This window comes from Lycium ferocissimum, chromosome 2 (assembly GCF_029784015.1).
Source record: "Lycium ferocissimum isolate CSIRO_LF1 chromosome 2, AGI_CSIRO_Lferr_CH_V1, whole genome shotgun sequence".
NCBI lineage: Eukaryota > Viridiplantae > Streptophyta > Magnoliopsida > Solanales > Solanaceae > Lycium > Lycium ferocissimum.
This window is the reverse complement of record NC_081343.1, coordinates 60,614,078-60,641,867: the sequence shown is the minus strand read 5'-3', so window position 1 is coordinate 60,641,867 and position 27,790 is coordinate 60,614,078. Positions and strand designations below refer to the sequence as shown.

At 35.5% G+C, this 27,790-nt stretch overlaps 2 protein-coding genes and 1 pseudogene across 2 annotated transcripts; 1 reads left to right on the top strand and 2 right to left on the bottom strand.

The window, feature by feature from the left end:
- Positions 1-1,644: 1,644 nt before the first annotated feature.
- On the top strand, positions 1,645-8,697 carry LOC132046495 (uncharacterized). Its single transcript, XM_059437137.1, has 13 exons — positions 1,645-1,848; positions 1,942-2,100; positions 2,809-3,060; positions 3,165-3,284; positions 3,541-3,621; positions 3,842-3,937; positions 4,437-4,532; positions 5,067-5,120; positions 5,213-5,416; positions 5,731-5,856; positions 6,492-6,557; positions 7,363-7,662; positions 7,861-8,697. Exons 1-13 carry the CDS (start codon positions 1,786-1,788, stop codon positions 8,335-8,337), a joined length of 2,094 nt encoding a protein of 697 aa, XP_059293120.1. The 5' UTR covers positions 1,645-1,785; the 3' UTR covers positions 8,338-8,697.
- A 323-nt stretch (positions 8,698-9,020) lies between these two features.
- LOC132047826 (serpin-ZXA-like) lies at positions 9,021-11,709 on the bottom strand (annotated as a pseudogene).
- Positions 11,710-24,385: 12,676 nt separating this feature from the next.
- On the bottom strand, positions 24,386-27,295 carry LOC132046494 (protein EXPRESSION OF TERPENOIDS 1-like). Its single transcript, XM_059437136.1, has 2 exons — positions 25,694-27,295; positions 24,386-25,330 (listed from the first exon to the last, which is right to left on the bottom strand). Exons 1-2 carry the CDS (start codon positions 26,358-26,360, stop codon positions 24,945-24,947), a joined length of 1,053 nt encoding a protein of 350 aa, XP_059293119.1. The 5' UTR covers positions 26,361-27,295; the 3' UTR covers positions 24,386-24,944.
- Positions 27,296-27,790: the final 495 nt, after the last annotated feature.

Below are 27,790 nucleotides of genomic sequence, written 5' to 3'. Positions count from 1 at the left end.
TTAAATTGATGGGCTATTTCGGTAAAAAGAGGCATACTTTGCTAGAGGTGGAGTTTTAAATAGAAACTAACTCTTACTTCAGTCCTCTTTCCTTGTTATATTAAAAGAAGCAATCCTATACTGGGTTAAATTGTAATTATATTAATTATGTTTGTCTAATACTCAGAGTTAAATTCCGAAATTAAACCTTCTAAGTGTTGTCATATAATTTTTCTCTAAATAGATTTGTCCTTTTCTTATTGTATTGAAATATATATTCTCGCCATTTTAATCTATTCTAAATAGGGCACCACATAGCTTTTTCTTTAAGAATTTTAAGTTCCTTTAGGGATGAAAATTTGAAATTGGACTCTCAAGTCTTAATGCTTTTCCATATCATATTTGTACGAAATAAATATATGAATATACAATCTTATATGTAGTAACATCTTTTTACCTAAAAAACAAATGTAATGTAATTAAGGATAATATTATCTAACATTTTCTTACGATGACTGGGATTGACGGGAAATAATGTGTAATGCACATTTATAGTGACTAGTAGTACTAAAAATGCGATCTTGAAACTAGAAACTTTAGTTTGTAACAAATGAGCGGATAGACTTATAAAGTTTTGCCATTGTTTTTCACACGAAAGTTTATTTGGCGTCATTCCATTCATCATAATTCGATATCAGCTAGGCCCATTCAATCTAACTATCTTTCTTGAAGCATTTTTTTTTTTTTTTTGCGCGGATTGTTCTTCAAACGCACTGGTCTTTAATTTTTGCCCCTCAAATTGTTGGTCTTTAATTTTTTCCTTTCGCCTAAAAATCCATGGGTTCCTGGTTCGAACACTCGTTCAGTCAATTTTTTTTTTTTTTTAAGCAAGGATGAGTTTTGGATTTAAACTCTACAAGTATGCTTGAAGGCAAACTCTGCCTTACGACTTTTTTTAAAAATTTTTTTGACTAAGTGAGGGTTCGAACCCGGAACCCATGGGTTTGTAGGCGAAGGGCAAAAATTAAAGACCAGTGCCTTTGAAGGGAAATCCGTGCAAAAAAATTGGGAAGTTTGCACGATCGTCCATTTTGCCCCTTAAATTGTTGGTCTTTAATTTCTGCTCTTCGCCTAAAAACCCATGGGTTCCGGATTCGACACTCCGTTCAATCAAAAATTTAGAAAAATTCGCAAGGCAAAGTTCTGGATTCAAATTGCCTTATGGCTCAAGGCAAACTCTACCTTAAGGTAGCAAACTCAGCCTTAAGAGGGAATTTGCTACCTTAAGGCAAACTCTGCGTTATAAAGTAGCAAACTCTGCCTTAAGGTAGATTTTGCAGGCAAATTCTGCCTTGCGAATCCAAACTCCATCTTGCGATTTTTTTAAAAATTTTTGACTGAGCGAGAGTTCGAATCCGGAACCCATAAATTTTTAAGCAAGCACAAAAATTAAAGACCACCCCCAATAAGGCCAATGGTGCAAATTGCCCTTCACACTTATTGAAACACAAATCCGCCGCAGGTTGGAACAAAAGAAAAAGATGGAAATTACAGCAAATCAGAATTGTGAACCTTTTTTTGTGAGATCTAGTAAAGATCACTGGACCAAAAAAAAAAAAAAGAAAAAAAAAGAGAGATACTGTTGTAAGATCATAACATTTGAACCCAACTTTAATTGGGCCAGAATGTAAAGAGCGGGTTGACCCGGGAAAAAATCAAGGCGTAGTCAAACGTTACAACTGAGTAATCTCCATTGAAACTGAGAAAGCTACAACACTCCTTCCTACTCTGTTGATCGGCAACAAGATGAGGAAACGCGATTTAGCTATTCTTATGCTATCTGCTTTCGCTATTTTCTTCTCTCTTCAGGTAATTCTATTAAAAAACCCTAGCATCTTAGATATCACTTTTCCTAATTGAAAAAAATCCATACTTTAAGCTTAAATGATTGTCTATGTGTAGCATGAAGGCGATTTATCGTTCAAGGAGGCATGGTTTCATCTTTCCGAAGAGTATCCTATCAAATACGAAGCTGAGCGGCTTCCACCCCCAATTGTTGCGGATCTCAATGGTGATGGCAAGAAAGAGGTCCTTGTCGCCACTCATGATGCCAAAATTCAGGTTTTTTTCTACAATTACTATCCCATTCGATCATAATACGGGTTCAGGATTTATAATCAGTGCGTTCTAAGTGCTGCATTTTATACATATAGGATGATTAGTTTTGACTGATAAGATATAAAGGGCCAAACTGAAACCTACTCGGCTGTATGGCTACCTACTTTAATGCTTATATAATGTAGAAGAGCGCTGCTCGCGTTTGAATACAAGGAACTTGAGGAGAGTAGAGACTATTTTGATGAAGCAATGCATAAAATGAAGATCTCTTGTTCCCCCCGACCCTCTGAAGAAGCGTCTGCCCCCACCCAAGGGTGTGGCCTAGTGGTCAATGAAGTGGGTTAAGTATCATGAGGTCTTAGGTGAGACAAAAACACTAGGTGAGTTCTTCCCATCTGGCCTAGCATCGGTGGACAGAGTTACCTGATACCTGTTGTTGGCACGTATCCCGTGAAATTAGTCGAGTAGCGCACAAGCTGGCTCGGACACCACAGTTGCAAAAAATAAAAATAAAAAGCGTCTGCACATGCGTTGGATCTTTGGTTTATTCCATGTTCGTGGATAGTATAATAGACTTAACAATTACTGAGCAGTATTTTTTGATGTGGAGTAAACTTTTTAATCAATTTTTGGATGAAGCTTCATCTACCCTTTTTTGCTGAAAAATTTCTTGTCTGTCGTTTGGTTTCTTATCATATGGGTATTGGCTAGGTTTTGGAACCACACTCTAGGCGTGTTGATGAAGGTTTCAGTGAAGCACGTTTGCTCGCAGAGGTGTCCCTCTTGCCTGACAAAATTCGTATTGTCTCAGGAAGACGAGCGGTGGCGATGGCCACTGGTGTGATAGATAGGAACTATAATCACAGGGAGCCTCGGAAACAGGTCCTAGTTGTTGTTACCTCAGGTTGGTCTGTGATGTGTTTTGATCACAATCTCAAAAAGCTATGGGAGGTCAACTTGCAGGTGCTTTCATGCATGGAGATTCTCACATTTGAACTTACGGAGGCCTCTGATATAGTTTTTGATAAACTGATGTTCTATTCGTTCTTCCTGGTTAATTCGTACAGGAGGATTTTCCACATAATGCTCATCACAGGGAGATAGCAATTTCCATAAGTAATTATACTGTAAAGCACGGAGATTCAGGCTTGGTGATTGTTGGCGGAAGGATGGAAATGCAGCCTCATGTATGTAATTACCCTTTATGTTTTCTAGAAGTGATCAACCCTGTTAGAATGTTATGTCATATACGACTCAAGCTACTTAAGGTAGTAGTATTTACAAAGTAAAAAATCCAAAAGGAAAACAGAATGTAGCATTTGTTAGCCAGTCTCTTACCCCTTTTATAGGTTTTCTTTGAGTAAGTAAAAGTTCTGGAGCCAAACTTCTCTTAACGTCAGTTTCAAAAAAAATTCTCTTTAACTTACATATTTTCCTTTTCAGATGCATATTGATCCATTTGAAGAGATTGAAATGGCTGAGAAAAGTGCAGAGCAGCATAGAAGAAGTGCTGCTGAAAAGGAGGTAAACATACAATATGCCTATTATTCCCTTTTTTCGTGTGTGGAGTTTTGTTTGTTGGGGGAGGGGATGCTGAAAGTGAAGTCTGTTCCTTTGTGAGAGGTTGTTTATATTCAGTTTTATAGTTATCTTCTTTTCGTGAATTTGTTTCTTTTGTTATGCTTATGGTAATAAGGTATTGCTAGGTTTTTATTTAGTGTCTAAATTTGACTTGTTTAATCAGGCATCTGAGAACTCAGGAGCTGTGGATTTACGCCATTTTGCACTTTATGCACTTGCTGGTCGGACCGGCCAAGTTCGTTGGAGCAGGAAGATAGAGGTCTCCACTAACTTTCCGCTCCATAATAGGAGCCTTTTCTGTTTCATGTTATATATATATATATATTTTTTTTTTTTCCAAGGACTGAAGATGATATTTAGTATTGTCGCTTATTTTCCTTCGTGATTGTTGGTTTCCGTTTGTTATAGAATACCTTTCAGGTCCAATATTTGATCAAGTGTGTATATCCTAGAGTTATCTGTAACATAGATCAACATTACAGTGTGTAATTGCATCATTGCTAGTCTGCTATTTGTCGAAAATCATTGAATTAATGTCAATTTGGAGTTGAATATCCTGTCAGAGCTAGCTAGTTTAATTGTTTGCGAAGATCTTACACTGGGCAATACAACTTACTGGTGTTTTTTCTAGCTTAGAATTTGTGATGTGAACTTGGTCAGTTTGGGTATGACTAAACTTGAGAGAAATCTTTTAGATATTTTATCTATTAATGATCTTCAATCTTTTCAAATTTCTTTTTTCCCTCCTGATATTGCAGAATATTCAGACGCCATCTTCTGATGAATCTCTTCTAATTCCACAACACAACTACAAGCTTGATGCTCATGCTTTGAACAGTCGTCATCCTGGGGAGGTATGGCAACATACTAGCTCAATTTGAGTGCCTTGAGGTGCCATGTATAGACACATTTTTTGCTCTATGCCTTATATTTGAAAAGATCTATTCCCGTTCACTTAGAACATCCAATAAAAAGATCTACTTGTATAATTTTTTTCAATTTTGGTCTCCATAAGAACAATAAAAGTGAAGTGAAATTAGACAAGATTGTAGTGCTTAATACAAACTATTCAGATATCTAGGCGAGAATGACATGATAGGTGAAAATGTAACAAATGATTGCAATAAAGGAGCCCTAAGGGAGTGATAGCAGTAAATAGATACCTAAAAACATCAAAGTGATTGTTGGGACTTGGGATTTAATGACCTAACAATGTGAAGCCAATTTCTATAGAACGGTTGTGAGACCAATGGAAGTGAATGTTAGAACTTTTAGAGACCAGCAATGTTATCTTTCGTCGCTACTTCTGCCTTGTTTGTTGAACTATGTTTTATTTAACTCTATAAAATATTCATCTGTAAGCTAACTTGAATTGTTTGCAATACTAGTTCGAATGTCGGGAATTTAGAGAATCTATTCTTGGAGTTATGCCACATAACTGGGTGAGTATGCCATCTTATTTTTACTTTCTGCTAGTCGTTGCAATGTATGTTGTTGGGGGTGTTAATTAATGCGGCAAATTCTTTTGGACCAGGATCGGCGGGAAGACACCAGGTTAAAGCTGGCACACTTCAGGCGACACAAAAGGAAGGCGGTTAAGAAAGTACCTGGGAAGTCCGCCACTTACCCTTTCCATAAGCCTGAGGAAAAGCATCCTCCTGGGAAAGACACTACCAAGAGAATCTCAAATGTTATTGGAAAGGCAGTAAATTATGCAAAATCAGCAAAACCCAAAAAGGTGATGGTTCACTGTGAGTTTTAGCAGTTTTTCAGTTTTCTTCTGAGTATTGGTGAGGGGGTCTGGATCTTGGAAATGCAATAAATTATACAATGTTGTTCACTAAGACGGTGCCTGTTTTGCGATTGAAACTGCATTTCTATGGAACCATCTAATAGAGCAACTGTTTTCAGCTGGCAGTTAATTTGAAGTTAGAATCATTCATAGATAATAATCTGGACTTAATTGGGTAAAATTGAGAATATTTTGACTATACTGTGTTCCTCAAACCATTTCAGCACTCGATCACATTCTAAGCTTTTTCTTTTTTGCAGCCTTCGCCCTATATACCTACTATTACCAATTATACCCAGCTTTGGTGGGTCCCTAACGTTGTTGTGGCTCATGAGAAGGAAGGGATTGAAGCTGTTCATATAGCAACTGGCCGTACTGTGTGCAAGGTATGAATTGCCGCATATTACACATCTGACCTAATGTACTATGATGATTCAAGTATTGCTGTGTATATGTATAGCATTCTGGTAAATAAAAGTTTTTGATTGTATTGTCTAAGTAACCAAGGTTCGGATAGTAGCTGTCTGATAAACGCTAAGCATACTGCAATATCTTGTTTTCAATAGAATAGTAGTTGAGAAGCTTAGCTCAATGGTCTGGGGGGTTCAAATCTTTGTCGACGTCTCTGGTTCGAATATTAGTCATTACGATTTCTTGGAAAAAAAAAAAAAAAAGAATTTGCCAAATATCATGAAAACCTAGAAAAGAGTTTCCACACTTCACATCCCTTATTTCTTTTGGTGCACACAGAATGTTCCTTGTTGTCAGATGATTGGGTGGAGTTTGTAGAGAATCATACCGTTTTGTAGATTCTTACCTTTTGGTATATCCCTTGTATATGGCTGCTTATGGCCATGTTTATGATTGAAAATACTTTTTCTTGATCAAAAGAAAAAGAAAAAGATTTTCCACACTTTTTTTAAACCAGAAGATTGTTTATGAGGGAACTCTGTACCCTTTTCACGCTCCATCTTCTTGTCTGTTAGCTCATGGTTTAATGTGAAGTCATGATTTTCACCAGCTTCATCTCCTAGAAGGCGGGCTTCATGCAGATATTAATGGCGATGGAGTGTTGGACCATGTCCAGGTAATACACAACTTTTGATGTCTCGCCTTCTTCTTCTCTGTTTCCAATTGAAATGCATTGTTTCAAGTCAAGGTGTGAAGATATGTTAATGTTAGTCAAGCATTGTATTGATGCTACTTTCTTTTTCAGATTGAAATGAACTATATTGTCCAATTTCAATTACTTATCAAATTTGGGCTTTAATATAGCATACTGGATAATCTCTATTAGCTTTGGTGTACGAACCTTTGCTTAAATGGGAGTAAACATGGATAATTTATCTTTAGAATAAAACAGCAAATAGATTGCTCCATCAACAGGAAAAACATGTGATGAACTAGATGAAAACAAGCATAAGATGGAGTGAAGTCGCAGAAAATCTTGGGGACCCCAAATAACTGCATAAAACTGAACTTGGGGAAGAAGCTTTATAGCAGAGAGGTTTATTAAGGAAGAGTATAAAACATGCGCTGAGGATGAGATAATTTTAGAGAACACGCTGTTTCTCTTGAACTTATCTATGAATGGCATGTTCTCTGTTATACTTGATCCCAAACAATGAATGAATGATACATATCTGAGGATACTGGATGTGTAAACTGCAAGTGAAAGGTAAGAACCAATATTAGGAGAGAAATCCGATCTCTACCATATTTTTAGAGGCCAAAGAACTAGCTGATTAGAATGCAATGTAAGGTATTTTGACTCTACATGAATGGTAAAGGGTAAAAGTTGGTGGCACGGTAGTACTGTTATTCTAAGAAATCAATCAGCATTCTCACACCTTTTTGCCTTTCTTTTCTTTCCTAATTTTTGTCTTTTGCAGGTGGTGGGGGCCAATGGTGCTGAGCAGACTGTTGTTAGTGGATCAATGGAGGTGCTGCGCCCCTGTTGGGCTGTTGCCACCTCTGGTGTTCCAGTGCGAGAACAGCTTTTCAATGCTTCTATTTGTCGTCATTCTCCTTTTAACTTATTCCAACATGGTGAATTCTCCAGAGGATTTGGTCACACTTTTGATGCAAGTTCATTAGAGGTAGCAACGCCTATTCTCATCCCCAGAAATGATGGTCATCGACATCGTAAGGGAAGCCATGGAGATGTTATATTCTTGACAAATCGTGGCGAGGTATTCTCTTAACTTGGAACAAGAGCCTACTTTTAATAGTAACACACAATTGTTTCTTCACAATGAGTAGTTTGAATCCTGAAGGAAATGAGTTCTCATGCCATGGACGTGCTAAAAGTCTTTATCTTCCATGCGATGTTTGGGCACATTCATTTTATTCAATAATTGACTGCTGGTTCCATGCCATTCTCTTTTCAGGTAACATCATATTCTCCGGGCTTGCACGGACATGGTGCTCTGTGGAATTGGCAGGTATTGACGGGTGCCACATGGTCAAACCTTCAATCGCCAGCGGGGATGATGGAAGCTGGTACAGTAGTCCCAACCCTGAAGGCGTTTCCTCTACGTGTGCATGACAGTCAAGAATTGATCCTAGTAGCAGGAGACCAAGAAGCTGTAGTATTATCTCCTGGAGGGAGTCTATTGACTACTATTGACCTCCCTGCACCTCCCACTCATGCTTTGGTGTCTGATGACTTTTCCAATGATGGATTAACTGATCTTATCCTTGTCACTTCAAGTGGAGTTTATGGTTTTGTTCAAACTAGGCAACCTGGTGCACTCTTCTTTAGCACACTCGTAGGCTGCCTTATAATTGTTATGGGAGTGCTCTTTGTCTCGCAGTATCTAAATTCTACAAAGGGAAAACCTAGAGCAACTTCTGGTCAGTGGTGACAAGTGAGACATACTGATAGTTTATTAGGGTGGCATAAGCCATGAGATCCCCGACTTCATGCTGAGAAAGAACTACCGAAATGGGATTTCAGCCATATACATCGAGGAAATTTCTTAGGTTTGGGTGAACGGACCACCTTGCTATTGGAAACACTGTCAACTTTTAGAGAGCTCTTTTTCTTCTTAGTCCTTATTCTCCTATAGGATTGAGTTGTATATTACTGCAAGACTTGTTGCGTATAAACTATGCCTATATATGGGAGATTAAGGCAAGTTTTTTCTGTCAACCTTTCCTCCTTGATGTTGTTTTTCATTTATCTAGTTATCTCCAAATTCTACAAGGATGGTTCTTCAGGTGTACCATAGCATCTTGCTCAAATCTGTCCATTTTTGTCTTCATCTGCTGTTTTCATAGCTACATTTTCCCCAGGTCTGGGTTGATTGATAGAAATATAGTTCCATTGCCTAACGTATTGATCTGTGAACAACCAGTTGGAAGGAAAGACGGTTCAATTATTTTCTGGTTAAATATTTCAAAACATATGCTCTCTCCAATAACTACTTGCCTGCAGGAATCCCTTCTGTGCTTGTGTAGTTGTCCTAGCTTACAAAAATGTGGAAATGTGTGGACTACGTTCAACTTCTTTGTTTTATGAAAGATGTTTTAAATGGCAAGCGTAGAGTTAAAAAATCCCCTATTGCCTATAATCTACTATTAGTGACTGTTAGCAGACCGATACTAGATTGGTGTTCCAACAAAGTCTTAACACCTTAGACTATTAGATGAAGTACAAGAGGGGTAACAGAATAATATGGCAGACTTATGCTCCGTTAGTACTCAATATGGCAGAGTTTCTGCCCCTGAGCATTTTGGTAATACACAGTCGATGCAGGAGGTTGATAATGAGAGTAAGAAAGGAATGAGCATGTCCAGATCATCATGGGAAGCTTTAGTCATTTGTTAGTACTCAGATCTCCACCACTCATGGACTAAAGGAAAAATCTAACATGACTACTGCTCATATATAGATGCAGCAGATATTAGAATTACCAAAACCCCATCCTTCCGCATTACATTGGGCATGTCGTCGTCGTTGTTTGTTTGGTTATACATTGAAATAAATTTTTGGTTAGTTTTTTAAGATGAGTTTTTTAAGTGTGAAAATGGGGATTTCAAGTGAATCCCTCCCCCAACCCAACCCCCACACATGACACTTCAACTTTAAAATCTTTTTTTTTTTTTTTTTTTTTTTTTTTTTTTTCAAGTTTGAACTAAATCCATGTGCAAACGCCTACAAGAATGCAGGCGGCCAAACAGTACAACATCCATACAGAAGCAGGTGGCAGAACTTTTCTCAAGAGAAGTAAAGAGACTATATCTGTTGTCTAACACTATTATGACAGGCTAAAGCATCATATACCCATCCGTACTGAAAGGGTGGACAGATGTTTGGAAAGGAAATCTTAGACAATATTTATACAAATTGCCAGACATCTCAAAAGAGTATCCTATTAGAAACACTACATCAGATATTGACCATTGGCGTCATACTCTCCAAACTCTATCCCAAATGTAGATATTCGCGATTGCTTTCATTCTTGTCCAAACTCATTAATTTTTTGTTCCTTCCGTGGGCAAACCAGCTCGTCGATTCAACAAGCTCCCTATGATTATGAATAACACCACACTACTAGATTCGTCTCTTACAAGGAGCAAGAATGGATGATCAACAACAAATTTTATCATTCTCAATCGTGTGGCAGCAATGCATCGCTGCAGCTTCGGTTTCTTCCTCATCTACCTCAATAAAGGACGTTGTGGAGAACCTCTGAAGCAGCAAAAGAAGAATCCACCATAAGAGAGAGGCAATGTGAGGCAAGTCCCTTTAGAACTTCAAAAGCTTCATAACCAGAATATATTTGAATTTAGGTATTCCGAGAGTTGCCCACTTTAACTTTTCTACACGGAACATGGCAATCTAAAATATCCTGGCTCTGAACTGATTTTGTCCACTAAAGTAGATAATCCATCATGTGCATCCGGGAGACTTAAATACATTGAGAATCGACACGTTTATATGGAAGCCTCAGCACTTTAAAGCCATTATAAAAGGCTGCTATATATTCCCTCCGTTTCAATTTATGTGAACCCATTTGACTGGGCACGAAGTTTAAGAAAGAAGAGAAAGACTTTTAAACTTGTGGTCCTAAATGAGTCACATATATTTTGTATGGCTATAAATCATTGCATAAAGGTAAAGTGTTTCCAAAAATAGAAAGAAATCATTCTTTTTGGCGCGGACTAATAAGGAAATAGGTTCACATAAATTGAGACAAAGGGAGTATGTATTACTTCTTCATGCTAGTAATGAATGGTGTTTGGTGTTCGAACACTTCCTCCACTGAGGAGATGGATTTCACGGTCTTGCGTCTTTGAAGCATTGAACTTCTCATCCCATGCTCCTTTAGGATATAGTGCATTGGCCAAGACGAGGAAGAATCTCTTCGATGAGATCATTTGTCAGCCCACTCATTTATTTGATTGACAGCCTCAGCAACCTCAATCAATTAACACAGAGTTTAAAAGGGAAATTGCAATAACAAATAGTAGATGACAGTGCTGGCCAGGTCTATATATGAAAAAGAATTTAAACAGGATTTCAATAGTTTAATACATTAACGAAATTCAACTTTGAACCCTCTAGAGTTGGACATAGAGCCCCAACTTCTAGTACTACAAACCAAGAAATACAAGTAGGATCCTTTCAGTATCACATCCTGTCTATATCTACACTATGGATAAAAATTTAGTTTCTTTAACACCTTTGGTAATCTAGGCTTACTATCTCCTTTGTAATGTATGTCTTGTATGATCACCTTTGTCAAGACTCTTTCTGTCCTCCTTTTGCTTTAATTTGAAACACCCGCGTGTTTCTCTCCTGCCATATGTAGTAAATGCACCCTGATAGAATCATCCCATAGATCTCAGCTTGTGCACTGTTGAAATTATAGAAAAGCGAAGTACATGGAAGTAATTAGGACCAAGTATAGTTTATGGCTGATATGAATAAAATGCCTTAAGTTTAGGGGGTCTTTAGACTTTAGGTATTCTACCAAATAAAAATGGCCCAAAGCTGATGTTTCGAGCAAAATTTGTGGACAGTTAGAAAACTCAAGCAGGAAAGTATTTGAGTTGAGTTTAACCTTTATCATCCGACAAAATATGTGAAGGATCCAACTAGGTCAAACTTTTGTCCGCCAGGCAAGCTTGTGAAAATTGAAAATGGTAGGAGAAAGTCCAAGGCAAGTTTGGACTATCCGCCAAAACTTGTGAGAAATACGCCATATGGCTGTTTTAACGAGAACAGGCATTATAGCTTCAACAGTGTCTCAACAAGCATCCAAATGACCATTTAAATCCCTTGGAAAGCTTACACAACTGATGGAGAACAAGCGTAACTCTCTCTCAAACACATTACAAGAGAAGAGATTCTTATTTTTTTTTCCCTTTATTCCCTTAGTACACTTACCTAGACAGTAAAAATTCTATGCCAATGGCAGGAGAAAAGAAAAAAGAATTAGCGACCTCCGAATTTCTTTTCGTACCTATTTTTCAAAGGACCATTATTCACTTTGACTCTAGTGAGCATTCAACTAGGGCCTTTGAAAAAGGAATAAACCAATTTCATTCCATAAACCCCTCTAGGTTTGTTTAAAATTTCAACACCTCCATCAACCCACATCTAAGCCTGTTAACCGGTCCGGTTGGACCGGTTCAAACCGGTAACCGGAACCGGTGGACCGGTTAACGATCTACCAGTGTTTTAATACCGGTCCGATTTTTAATTTTTGGGACCGATTAACAGGAACCGGCCGGTTAAAACCGGTTAACCGGTCAAATTTTTTTTTTTTTTTTTAAATATAGTCGTTGCCTGCGTGGACTGGACCGTTGGGCAACGGCCCATTTTGCAAAAGTGGGCGTTGCCAACGGCTCCAAACGCCCCTTTTGGCCCCCCAAACTTTTTTTTTTCTTTACACTTTAACCCATCCCCCACCCCTATATAAACCCCTCTCCATTTTCAATTGTAATCCACACCAATTCACTCTTCTCTTTCTCTCAATTTTTCTCAATTATAGCTGCTTTGCAACAATTAGCCACTTTAAATTTCTCTCAATTAAATATTATAAAGTTTTATTCTAGTTTCAATTATTAATTTTGCAATTATAAAAAAAAATTATTTTTGGAGTTAGTGATTTTACAACAATCCGAAGTAGCTCCAAAGCTTTGGTGGATTTGCAATTCTAACCGCCTTCACTTTGGTGAAAATTAGTCCGGTAATTTGGTACCTTCGTTTCTATCTTTATTTTTCGCTATTTAATTTACGCAATTTAATTCTAGCAACTTAATATGTTGCAATTTATTTGAGTGTGATTAAAATTAATTCTATTTAATAATGTCGAAGAGACTGTGACGTGGTGCAGGTAGTAGTGGTATTGTTAGGGGTGAGTTTAATGAGGAAACTTTTGTGAACGAAACACCTAATTTAGGTATTGATATTGGTGGAAATAATCCACTTTTAGAGCATGAGGTAATGCAACAACACTATACCGGCACTTTTAATGAAATAAATGATGATGATGATGATGAAACAGGTCCTGCACAATCATATACACAAGACAAACCGCCAAGAACTCGTAGGCCAACCGCTAAAATTTGAAAATTTATGACTAAAGATAAGGAAAGACAAACAGCTATATGTGGTATATGTAAACAAGAATTTATTTTTAGGCAAGAAACTAGTAAGGATGGTGGAACGGGTTCACTAACGGGTCATATGAGATCTAAACATAAAGATATTTGGGGAGAGAAAACGGGTTCAAATGTGGGGGGTATTCAAATGACAATAGACTTAGGAACCGGTAAATTTTTTAGCTATAACAAGAAAAAAGAGCGTGTAGAAATAGCTAAAATAGTTGCTTTTGATGCTCTACCATTTTCCTTTCCTTCAGGTTTGGGGTTTGTTACTTATATTCAACGTTAGTATAATCCGTTATTTGAGGGTATTCCTAGAAGTACTTGTAGAGCGGATATTATAGATTTATATAAAAAATATAGATTAGTTGGTTGGTCGTTTAAATATAGGGTATTCCTAGAAGTACTTGTTTTGCTTTAGATAATGCTTCTAATAATACAAAGGCGGTTGGTCTTTTAAAAAGGGAATTAAACCCTCCGCTAAAAAATATTTTTCATGTGAGATGTAGTTGTCACATTTTAAACTTGATTGTTAGAGATGGTCTTGACTGTTTTGAAGATTCTATTCAAAAAGTTAGAAATGTTGTTGTTTTTCTTTTTTGTAATGCTAATAAGCAAAAAATGAGAGATTTTAAGAATTCTTGTGTGCAAAATGGCCGTAGATCTAGAAAAATTCAAGTAGAAGTTGACACTAGGTGGAACTACACTTACATTATTTACAACAAGCATATGATTATAGGATTCCCATTCACAACCATTTTAATACGGATAGTGATGATTGGTTAAATATTACCGATTGGGAAGACGTTAAGGAATGCATTGAACTTTTACAAAAATTTTATAATGCAACTCTTGCTTTTTCTAGACAATTATATCCCACGGTAATCGGAATTTTAGCCTACTTAGCGGAAATAGCTAGAGTTTTATAAGAGTCAGCTATTTTTAATATGACAACAAAATTTGAGAGTATTTTTTTCCCATCCCAACATTATTTATATTGGGTTCTCTTTTAAATCCTTGTTTTAAAATGTCTTATACTAGAGCATTGGTTGGTTAAATTTATAACTATTTAGAAATTGACGAGGAAGTTGAACAATCTTTAACTGACGCCGAGCTCGCGATTGATTCCAAGTTTAGAAAATTTTTTAGTCATTATTCTACTTTGGAAGAAAGTGCTACACCCGTTGCTCCACGCCCTACTACTTCTCAAAGTAGCAAAAAGGGCTTAAAGGATTTGTCGAATTTAAAAGTTTTACATTCACAACCAGCTCCTTCTAATAATGCAAACTTTGATGAATATCACCTTTATTTGATGCAACCAAATGTGGATATCAACTAACTAGATGATTTGGACATCTTAGCATGATGGAAGAAATACAAGACAAGTCATCCGATACTTTCAAGAATGGCTCGAGATATCCTTACGGTTCAAATATCAACCGTGGCTTCGGAAAGTGCATTTAGCCAAGGAAGACAACAAATTGGAGACCATAGACACTCTATTATCCGGATTTAGCTTGCAAGTACTAGTTTGCATTTGCGATTGGATTATATCAGAGCGACGCAACCAAAACTCAGAAGCGGTGGAAGGCGAAGAGGAAGAGATTGAAGACTTGATAGCAAGTGGAATAGACCAAATGGAAGACTTCGAACATATCTCAATGACCGAATATGATATGGCGGATATTAGCCAAATGATTGACATTTTTTTATTTTATTATTATACTACTTTTTTGCAACTCATGTATTATTTGCAAGTTAAAAAAAAATTACAACTTGCAAATAAATGTTATCCATGAATGAATAAAATATATGGCTCATTGAGCTTTCTTCTATTTACTTGTGTTCATATGTTTACTTATATTAAGTTAGGAATATACCTAAAATATACTTATAATATACATCTACTTAAATTGAAAAATAAAAAGTTATATACTTGGAAAATAATAAAATATACTAAGAATATACTTATAATATACATCTACTTAAATTAAAAAATAGAAAGTTATATACTTGGAAAATAACTAAAATATACTAAGAATATACTTATAATATAAATATACTTAAGTTATAAAATAGGAATTTATAAACTTAGAAAAAACTTAATATATATATATAGTATATATATATATATATATATATATATATATATATATATATATATATATATATATATATATATATATATATATTATAACTTAAGTTATTTATAAGTTAAGTTTTTTCTAAGTTTATAAATTTCTATTTTATAACTTAAGTATATTTATATTATAAGTATATTCTTAGTATATTTTAGGTATATCTAGTATAAATATACTTAAGTTATAAATAGAAAGTTATAATTTAAGCATATAACTTAATACATATATACATATATGCTATTAGTTAGTAAATATATAAACTAACATATATAAATATACCTACAATATACTAAGAAATACTATAATATACTTATACTATACAAAAAACAAAAAAACAAAAAGAGGTTTTTTTAAGTATAGAACCGGCCGGTTCCGTTTTTCAATTTTGGAACCGGTTAACTGGCAACCGGTGGCCGATTTCGATTTTTTGACTGGAAACCGGCTGGTTTTCTAACCGGTTGCCAGTCCGGTCCGATTTGGACCCGTTAACGGGCTTACCCACATCCCAAAAATTCGAAAAAGAGAACTTATACATGCAAATATATATAGGGTATTTGGCTAAGTTTATAAGGTTGTCAAATTAGCTTATAAGTATTTGTAGGCGTATCTACGCATTTAGTAATACCAAAAGTTTTAAAAAGCCAAAATTAGCCAAATTAAAGTCATAAGCTGTCACTCTTAACATATGATTTTATAGCTTATAAGTACTTTTGGTACTAAAAGCCTTTTATGTTTTCATCCCTAATATTTTTTGTAATCTCCAAAATACTATTCCTAAAGCATAGCATTTAATTTTATCTAAGTTCTGTCTCCTGGCATTTGTCCTTTTGTATATAAATTTACTTTTAAATTTTTATTTTTTGTACGGTTCACTGTCCCCTTCATTTTCTTTTTTGGTATAAGGCTGATCTTTCATCCTCATGTAATTATGGAGGTTTAGGCCCTTGTCCCCCTCCACTTCTCTTGTTGGTACGAAGGAATATAAAAGGTAGGGGTCGTGCCAAATCCCCCAACATCCTATGATCACTGATTAGAGGATGATTGGCTTGAAATAAAAATAAAAAAATATTTTTTGTACGGAAAAGGCTCAAATATGCCATTGAACTATTGGAAATGACTTATTTATGCCATTAGTCAATAGTTTGGCTCATTTATGCCATCGCCGTTACCAAAATGGCTCACTCATGCCATTATTCATTAACACCGATTTTACAATACCATATATGACATATGGCCTCTAGTGGTCCACGTTGTTTAATTAAACCAACCCAATTTTAAATGAAAAATTAATTAAAAAAACCCACCCAAATTAGACAAATGGCATGAATGAGCCATTTTGGTAACGGCGCGATAAATGAGCCAAACTATTGATGAGTGACATAAATGAGCAATTTCCGATAGTTCAATGGCATATTTGAGCCTTTTTCGTTTTTTGTAATAAGCTTTAAGGACATTTTAGTCGAAAAATGTGTTTATCAACACCTTTTTACCAAACATATTAAGTAACCGTTTATATTAGTTCAAACTTCTATCAAGAAACGCTAATTAATTTCAGCACTTGACAATACTTTTCAATATTTGCTCCTTATCATCTAATTTTAATCAGCAAACATAAACCGGCTCATATAGTAAATAGGTACTCCAAATTAAAGATGCAAATACATGCTGCCAGTAAATAAGTTTAGCTCTATAGGGTCATGTGACTCGGTGTCCACTGTTTCCTGCACACTGCTTTAGCCTACTGCTATACCCTTTTTGTATATCATGACCTTATCAGTACAAGGTATCGATCGGACCAGCAATAACGTTGTATGTATTTCAACCATTGGATTTAAAATGGTCACTCTCTGATGACTGTGTCTTTTGGAACTTTGTTCATATATAGCAACGTTATTATTGCAAACCCCCTTCACATTCTCGTACATTTGATTCCACATATATTTTTATATACACAGTATAGCTCCATTATCATATGCAGCTTAAGTAATTTGACCCCACGACATCAAGAAAACGAATAGTCTCTTCTGAAAATGGGTCCTCCATGAAATCACCCTATGCTTCATCAAGATTTGGAAAGTCCCGAAAAAACACACAATTAGAATTTTCAGTTCTGGCTACTGCATGTTCTTTTATTTCCTCTTTTATTTCCTATTAACTTTGCAGCATCTTCAATCCAAATAACAATCATTCTTGTACTCAAGTGTTGAGAAACTTTAGGTTGACCCTATGTAATTGAGCTTAGGGGACCACTCCATTATCATCGCATTGGGCTTGGAGATGATTCCTATATCTTTATATATTTTGCTTTAAGAATTAAGCCTAATCAACCTAGTAATCCAGCTTTGAGAAAAGAAAGCAACAACCCTAAAAGGAAAAGATGCTATAAATCCTTACAAGAGATGCTAGTATAATCCACGTCATAATACTACAAAACCCTAATATCCCTTTCATTCAGTTATCTTATTTTTAGTAAAACCCATTCCCAGAATTAATGTGTAAACTCGGTTTTTCAAAATGATTAATCGGTTGACAGAAATATTAGAACTACTGCACGATCAAACTAAGAGCACTATATCTAGTCAAAGAATTAAGTTCATGCAATAGAAATCAAAGGCCTTCCAATTATTCCAGCCTTATAAGACACAGATTTTTTCCTGGCTTTGAATCATTGCGATTTCGTTAGGGACGGGAGAGAGAAAACAAAAGAACTTGGTGGAAATTATTAAACGTACGTCTTAGACTGAGAACAAGCAGTCCATTATTCTAAAAGCTCAATGTAAGTCAATATGACCTAATCCAAACAAATTCAGTAATCGGGTAACATAAAATACACCTTCAGTCCCATAATAAGTGTCACCTTAGCAAAAAAAAAAAAAAAAAAACCCCATATTAAGAACGGAATAGGGCCTAAAATGCCCTTGAATTATGAGATTTGGTAAAAAAATGTCATCCATTTACCTTTTCACTCTAAAATGCAACTGCCGTAAACCTATTGAGCCTAAATTGCCCTTATTTTTAACGGCCCCTTGACGGCTGGGACATTGTAGAGCGCAAAGGTAAACGGAGGCATTTTTATACCAAATCTCATAGTTCGAGAGCACTTTAGGTCCTTTTCCGTTTATGGAAAAAAAAACGTGCTCTCTCTCTCTCTCTCTACACTCACCAGCCCACCCAACCCCCTTTAACACATTCTGTTCTCTCTTCCATTTTATCTTCTTCCTCCCATCAACCCCTCCCTCCTCCAATATTTTCTCTAATTACTTATTTGTTTGCTAATTTTTTAATTATGCCAAATTATTATTAGTGAAAACAATTATTTAATTAATTGTATAAGCTAAATTATAATTTATAATTAATATTTTACTCCATTAAATCAAGAAGCTTAGATAATTAAGTAAATGATAAAAACTTAGGATCAGATTCTAACTCAAACTAATTTAATTACTTTGGTCATAATCAAAATAATTTTGCATACTTAAATAGTTTACTTTTAAAAATTTAGCAAACAAATAAGTAATTAGAGAAAATATTGGAGGAGGGAGGAGTTGACGGGAGGAAGAAAACTAAAATGGAAGAGAGAAGAGAATGGGTCAAAGGGGTTGAGTGGGATGGTGAGTGTGTAGTGAGAGCGCGTTTTTTTGGCTGGTGAGTGTGTAGAGAGAGCGCATTTTTTTTTAAATGGAAAAGGGCCTAAAATGCGCTCAAACTATGGGATTTGGTATAAAAATGCCCTCCATTTACCTTTGCGCTCTAAAATGCCCCTGCCGTTAAAGGGTCGTTAAAATTAAGGGCAATTTAGGCCCAATAGTTTGACGGCAAAGGCATTTTGGAGCGAAAAGGCAAACGGAGGCACTACAAAAAAATGAGTCATTTGCGGAGGTTGAAAGTTGCAATTCGCGGGGGTTTTATTTTCGGCTAGCAAATAGTGGAGGCTAAAATCTCCGCGAATTGCAACTTTCGACCTCCGCAAATTATTCTATTTTTTTTGTTGTGAGCATTTTTGTACCAAATCCAATTGTTCAAGGGCATTTTAGGCCCTTTTCTGTATTAAGAAACCAATAATTCAAGGTGAAGTTTACTAAATTACTCGTATATAATAAAAATAAAATACCTTTTCCTCTTGAGAGCATGCATGACTAATAATCCTATTAACATTGTGATTCCAACAATACCAAATTACTACGTGAATTTTACAATTATCATTTAGATATTACTTTAACTATCAGTTTTTGTCTAAGGGGTGTAGAATTAGAAAAAACTAGCCAATTTATGTCTTGATTTTCTAAGGTGACACTTATCATTATGGGATAAAAAAAAATTGGGCAAGTGACACTTATTATGGGATGGAGGAAGTAAATTGGCCAGTTTTTTTTTTTTTTTTTCCCTCGCGAAAACTTAAACGAAAAAGACCTAGGCATTGCACCAAACTGTAGCATCTCTGTCAAGTTTTTGTATTAGATAATTAACTTTGCGAGAACTAGTCAGATGGAATTCACGCTTTAATAATTCAATGGTCTGGCATGGTAACGACAAAAAATGGTCTACAACATATTTCCAACATTGACTAGAGCAAATGAAAGTTTTTATTTTTTTCCAATTTATCACGTGAAAGTATTGTTGGTAATTAGCACTGATCTTAATTAGCTCGTAAAAATGACGTATTTATCAAAAAAATTGCGCAGGATCAACTGTGGCACAGGGAAATTGCAGACAACAGGAGATATCTGCTTTTTTTGTTGCTCGAGATTTCTTGAATCTGAGGAAAGTGGAAACCTTTCTTCTTCTTTTGATGGAATTCTTTTTTCCTCCAAGAAAATATGATCGAATCTAATCGTTCAAAATTTCATGGGACAGTAAACTTGCAATAATAGTTGTCAGCATTGGGAATGCAAAAATAGTCGCTCATATATGATCGTCTTCTTTCGGCTACATGTTAAGCCAGAATTGAAAACCTGACCATTCAGACTATATGTTCCCTATGCATTATTCTCATACTAGGTAAATATGCCTTTCGACACCTTCATTGCGATGCATGCTCCTCATTTCGGTCTTTATAGGCGTGAATATTCGTTTATTTCAACGCTTCACATGTTCCATCAAATACTTGCTACCTCCGCTAATACACATATCAAATATTTTTTTTCTACCAAAGCTTATAAAATGAAACAAATTAGAGTTACCTAACATTTTTCGTCTTTGCTTAATTTAAATTCTCATTTCTAATGCTTAAAACCACTCATCAACCATTAAATCACACCCTTAAGTGCGTAATACTTCGGATATATTACAATAAGAGAACATTGCACTTTGTCATTTATCAATTGTATAAGAATTTCTAAAGATATTTAACTTATTTTAGGCTACTCCCCATTGCTTTGAAAATTTGCTCCGACACTTTCATATGGCATCATATTCTTCCATGGTAAGCTAGCACAACTACATTAGTGTCCTATCGTTCAAAACTTTTCTCTCAGTGAAGTCATTGAGTTACTAATATTACTGCAGGTATGATATGTATCCAAACTATGATAAGCTCGTTTCTACAAAATTTAGTCGAGTTACTAATATTACTCCAGGCTCATTGATTAGCCAGTTGAACCAAATCTGTCATCCCCTATACATACCCGCTCATGTTCAGCCTTCCCTCTCCCTATACTTCAAGGGAAAAAACAAAAAGAACGCCAAGAAGTGCCTTAAATTGTACACGTGCGACATTTAATGTTACTCGTCTCTTGTCAATTGTGTAAGAGCTTCCGAGAAAGTTTAAATGGTCCTCCTGCAGTACCATCAATCGAATAAAGCGTTTTTGTTGGATACTTCAATTCTTTCACAATCACTGCAATTTATTTTTGGAATGGGGTTACATTTGGAGCATATGGCGAGTTTTGTTTACTTTTTTCTCTAAAATAAAAAAGGAATGGAAATACGCAGTATAACAAACAAGCAAAAAGTAGCATAACTCTAAAATTCTGAAAATGAATCCATGTGCATGCATAAAACCAAACAAAAAACCATAGAAAAAAAAAAAGTGGAAACTCGTAGAAATTATGCCATCGAGGATACCAAAAACATAAAGCTCCATATAGATTAGGCACTTGAACTACAAGCACATGCAATCACATTCCGGAGTTGAAATATAGAGGACTAACATGAGATAGTTCGTGTAGACCATGGTCCAACAAGATGTACTCGACTACACGACCAAAAAGGAAAGTTTTCAGTTGAATAAAGGCTACTTATATCTAGACAAGACAAGTGCAATGCCGGACCAAACCAAGGAATTATTTGATACATAAAATTATTCTGTCTTTTAAATCTTAGCCTAAATAAAATAAAGATTTATATTAATAAAAAACAACGAATTGATCCCCAATGAGTTCAAACAAATAACCAACAGTAACACACTTCAAGTAATGTCATTAAAATTTTATATTTCAAGACACTTATGCACCTCTATTTCTCGATATCTCAATCATCAACCTTTTCACTAGAGAACGTTAAAAATATACAGCGAGTTTCAAGTGTATTAACTGCATATGAATTTATGATACAGTAAGTAGAACTGGACCATGATTCATAAAAGCGTGCATGTCACAGTGACACAGCACACATTAAGTAAATTAATGGCACTCTAATTGCAAATGCATTAATTAAATTAAAAATTCAAATAATAGCAGTAAATGACCAATTAATACATGTTCTCATCACGAGTAAAAGCAGAACATTTAAATAATGCAGCGGTTAATTCTAGTAGGAGTAACTTTTATCTGCAAGAAAGAATCAATCCATCTTCCCACATAAGGGAAGAAACTCTAGCCTGACTAAATAAATTTAGTTCAAAGAAAAATGCAACTTATCCATACACATATTTATTATTCTAATTATATTCTCAATATGTTCTTCAAGTGCAAACCTGATTTTTTTTTTTTTACCCAGCCAAGCACTTGATAATTCTTTCTTAATACGATAAATGTGGTAGTAGCACTCGGAACTCACGACTTTTGTCTACTCTAATATTATGTTGAAATGTGCTTACATAGCATATTTTATGTACTTAATTATATTCTCAACACACATAAGACAAATTCATAATAGAGTGACGGAAAAAAGTAACAACATTTCCTGTGCATAAATAAGAAATACGTCCCGCCCATCTTGTCATGTAAGAAATGGGCTGTACAGGTGTTATACATTGCTATATCCATTGCAGTCTTGGGACAAATACATATTTCACACTTTACGTCTGTTCTTATCTGAAAATATGGAGAATACTGCTCATCTTTTTTCTTCTTTTTTCTGCTCTTTTAACTTCTCCCTGAATGTTTCTAGCTAATGATCAGACCATTAAATAAACCTATCAAACTTGTTAAAACCTGCTGAGAATTAACTTTCCAGCTAACAATACGGTCATTTATGGTCATCCAAATGGGGGTGGCTACTAATCAATGTGGATGTACACATTATATTATTGTTTTTTTAATACAATCATCAACTACACATTTCTAGCTGTGCTTCCACTGTTTTTATGAACATTTAGACGTCAAAGACTTCGAAACTGGTTAGCTTAAGCATTCAAACAGACTATAATTGCTAATTCGTCAAGATAATTTAAAAAATTAATTAGTCGGAATTATAACTAATCTCTAACCCAATAGAAAGATTTTTGGCAAAATGAACTATATGAAAGACATAATTTGCAAACGAAGGATGATGATAAGGTTAATCAATATCTCAACAAAGGAGGATATTTTCAGTTACTATATATCTATACTTTTTTTTTTTTCAATGAAACTATTTCCCTTTCCATCTATTCTTTCCAAAAAAGATGGCAGAAATTAGTTTAGATATTTGAAAGAAAAAAAAATTAATTTAACATTTTTATTTTACTTTTGCTGACATAATTTTATGATGAATCAAATATTATAGTATACTATATCAGTTCTAAAAATCTTTGTGCAAGCATTAGCAAAGACAGTAGAAATATGGCAAATAACAGACTGAGAAGAACAAAGGAGCCCTTCAATTCAGATTAGATAGTAACAGGCAACAGGTCAGAAAATTGGCGAAACTATTCAATTTATCTGTTCTGCACAGTTACCGCATAAGTAGACATTGACAATGAAAACAGAAAAACACCTTGATGCATCTTGTGTAAATGCTCTTAAATTCTCTCTTTTTTTTTTTTTTTTTTTTTTTTTTTTTTTTTTAAGCTCTTTACGTTATGCCACATAAATTTTAACATAATGCGCCTGCAATGCATTTAATCAAACCTCAACCAACCAAAAGCAGCATTCCATTTCTTACATGCAAATCACATCTCTTATATACACAGAGCTCATTCAAAAAAACAACGGACATAACATAGCAACACCTGATAAGGTATGCTCTTTCAAGTTTCCATAGAGATTAACTAATATAAAGTGTAACAAAATTTTCATTTGTCACTTACAAGTCAATACGATGTAACTGTTATAGTTAGCACTTCGCATTATAGCATATATTGGAACCTAAAAAGCATGATAAATAACGCCAAGTCATATCTACGATTTCTAGAATATGGATTTATCAGTAAAGAAAGAAGAAAAAAAGAATAACTCAGCATTCAACTAAATGTATTATTCATCTTTTTTGGAGCATGGAAACTAGCACTAGTAGTAGATCAACTCTAGAAATATGTAAAAAAAGTAACTAGTTTTGCTGAGAGATCGTGGTTTCAAGTGAACCATAATTTGCACAGTAGAAAAATACACTTATGCATAATTTCTTTTTAAAGTATTAGTGCATGTATAAGTTAAACTCTTTTACCATACACATGAAAGACGTTTGACAATGTAAAAGGAAAAAATACCTCGTTGAATGTCACTACACTTCAAAGAGCACCTCTCCTCTTTGTCTATGTAGACCTTTTCAAGTTGTCCATTCGGTGTATGTAGACCTTTTGAAATCGCCTATTCGCTATGAATTCAAAGTATTTCTCATGCAAGCGCAACAAGTCTTGCTTGTGCTCTTCCTTTTTGTAGAGGTGCTATAGATAGGATCTCTTTGCACCTTTATTCAAAGGTTTCAAGTCCTAATGCAAGCGCAACAAGTCTTGCTTGTGCTCTTCCTTTTTGTAGAGGTGCTATAGATAGGATCTCTTTGCACCTTTATTCAAAGGTTTCAAGTCCTAAGATTGAGAAAAAGTTCCTAGGAGTAAAGTACTCTTAAAGATTTCTCTTTAAGGGACGTGAATTAGTCAAGAACCCCAAAACGTTTATGGGCACGGGGGAACAAAAAAAAACAACTCAAAGAGCAGGCAATACTACACGTTTACGGAGAAGAAAAGGGTGCTATATTCAACCTTCAGCCAGGAATTTGGCTATAAAACTCAAACGCAACTTATTTCAGACCCCATTTTGAATTCACTTCATAAGACACTTGAAAACATGTCATTTGAAATTGATACAAAAATAAAACAAGAAAGCCAAACATTTCAGCTCAAAGAGAGAGACTTTATAAGACATTCCAAAGAGAATTAATGGAAATAATTCAATTATGCTTGAAATTAGAACTGAAACTAAACATCATCCTCTCAATTCCCTCTTTTCTTTCATATGCTCCTATTTTGTCCCCCTAGAAATTTCAACCTTAACGGCTACTACTAACATAACTATATCCCATTACAGAGTAAAGTGTCATATGTCAATTTTAAGGTGTAGAAGAATATTTCATCTCTAAGATCTTGGAGGTGGAAAGAATTGCGTACCAGCCATGAAAGTGTTGAGAGGAGCTGGATATAAAGAAGGATCAAGATAAGGCGAACCTTCGGGTGCTGCAGCAGCACCGCCACCACTTGTAGCAGCTGACGTGGCGGTGCCTGCAGCACCAACAAGGTTATGTTGGTGACTAGCACTTCCACCACCGGACGAGCTTTCACCAGCAGCCATGTACTGATTCTCAGGACCTTGATCGTATAGAATTCCCTTAAATACGTGTCCACCAATGTTCACAGCTGTTTGATAAGCGAATTGATCCTCAGCATCGTCAATGGAGCTCATTCGAACGCAATTAAATACGGCATCTGAACTTACTTTTGCTGGAAAATTCCCCACTTCTAACCCTAACAACATCAAAAACAAAGTGAAGTTAATATAATTGGCTAGAGAAGAATTTGCGTAGAATGAGGAAAAAAGAAAGGCATGTGGCTACACAGATATCAACAACACACATAGAAGTATGAGAGGAGAGAGAAAATAGCGCCTTCTTTGTCAGGATTACCGAAAAACAGTGATGACAAGGTAGAAAGAGAGAAAAAGCAAAAGCGGTGATGGAAGTTCGTTTTTTTTCTTAAAAACATTCATCTTCTTCTTCTCGTTGAACTACTTTGTAGTACAGGATTAATCTTTTAGGTCCTTTATATGAAATTCGAGAGTATATATATTTCTGTGTTATAGAGTAAGGAAGGAAAGACAAAAAAGTTTACCAGAAGTACTGGAAGGTAAAATACGAGTGCAAACAAGAGAGGAAGCACTTGGATCCTCTCTTTGCCTTTTGGGGTTATCTCTGTGCAGCTGCAGCGTTTGTTGGTCTTGTTGTTCTTGTTGTTGTTGTTGCTGTAAAGTAGATAGTTGTTGTTGCCTTTCTCTCCTTTTAGCGGCTGGAACCCAAGTGCTTCTCACATGTGTTTGGCACTGAAAGCCTCGGCTCTTACAACAAGTCCTACATCTCATGTGTGGACAATCTTTCTTCGCTTGGTTACCACAATCCTGGCAACTAATTCCCCCTCCCCCACTACTCCTCATCATGACCAAACCCGATCCTCCTGAGGAAGGGTCATGATGATCGGGCCGCGCCGTAACAGTAAAACTGCTACGGCTCGGCCCGACAGCTAATCCAACCGCCGCGGTTGGATAAAGATCTTGAAGCGGATTAATTGGGTGTCGAATTTGGGGTTGCTGGGAATTATTACTAGTTTGCCATAGTTCGAACCCTCTGTATGTGGTGGGCAACTCTTGAGGATCATTTCTGTACAAGAACCAATTATTTTCTGGACTAATTTCAGTGGGAGGATTATTAGTGCTCTCTTGGTGAGCCGCCTGGTCTTGGCTGCTACTTGCTCCCCCTCCACCTAGTGAAAAGAACCCAGCCATTTTGTTGCCTTCTTTAAGACTTTTCCAAAATTCAATTGTGACTGACAATCCATAGCAGATCACCAACACTGGCTTTGATTATGACCCAAGAATGATATGGGTTGCACCTCCCCTTCCACTTTTTCTTAATTTTTGAGTACAATAAACGAAAAGAATAATACAAAGCTTTTTTTTTTTTTTCTTTTTCCTCTCCAAAATAAAAAAAAATTAAAAGAATTGCAGTTCTTGTCTGTACTATATAAGCGCGTGACAGCAACAGTGAGAGGAAGCTAAGAAAGCATTTGGTAGCTATAGATAAAAGTTGCAGCTTTTTTGTTAAATTTTCTTGGACAGACAAAGGTAAGGAAGACTTTTGGAGATAGAGATAAATCGAAGAGTGAAGAAGTGGGGTAGCTATAAGTCCTTTGATTTTGCTTTTTAGGCTTTTATTTTGTGGCTTATGTATGGGAGCATTAAAGAGGTAGACTTACAACTCTCTGCAAACGCCGCCATGGCCAAAAAAGCAGCAAACGTCTCTCTCTCTCCCTCCCACTCTGCTCAGCATAAAAAAAACACACACACACGCTAATTTATGTCTTGTTTACATATACAGGCCCTCCAATTCTCTCTCTCTGTAACTATCTTTAACTCACACTTAAATCGATCGGTGGTTGTAAAGTGATGTGCTTTTACTAGTGTTCTCTCTCACTGCTCTCACAATTACTACTTAACAGTGTTGCTCTTAATTCATCCTATGGTTCTGAGATAATAACATTCCAATCTGCCGGTTGTTGTGTTGACACGTGTCGAGCACTCAGCAGTTGCTTCCCTTGTCCTCGTTACTCCAAACCTGCTGCCTTTATGTCTCCATCCATTTTTATTGTGTGTAAAAAATATATAGAAAAAGATTGTTTATCTTCTTGCGCCCTTATTGTAAGATCGTCTATCTTCTTGCTCCCCTATTGTTTGTTTCCTAATTACCATGCAACAAATTGTGTAAGCCCCAAAAATTTCTCCCTCTGATTCTGAACTTATATATAAAAAAAGAGGAGAGAAATTTTATTTGCAACATTTTTAGATTCATCCCTTATTTATTTCTTTTTGGTTATTTGGTTCAACTATAGTATTTATGTATGATTAATAATAATGAAGAATTGTTATACGATATTTAATAATTAATAAATCCTTATGCAATCTAAAAATTAAAAGTTATTAAAGAAAATATATTTTTATTTATTTAATTATGTCATGCATGCCCACTAGTGTTTGATTCTTTTGATGAGCCAAATCAGTCAGTACATTTCCGATAACAATAGGAAGAACTCTAAGGGCTCATTTCATCTACTCTAATATCATGTTCAGGTATTTAATTTGGTGTAATTGACGGTTAATTATCTTATAGTTTAAGTTGTTTATTTTTTTTACTTTAATTTCTTTTTATTTTTAATTTC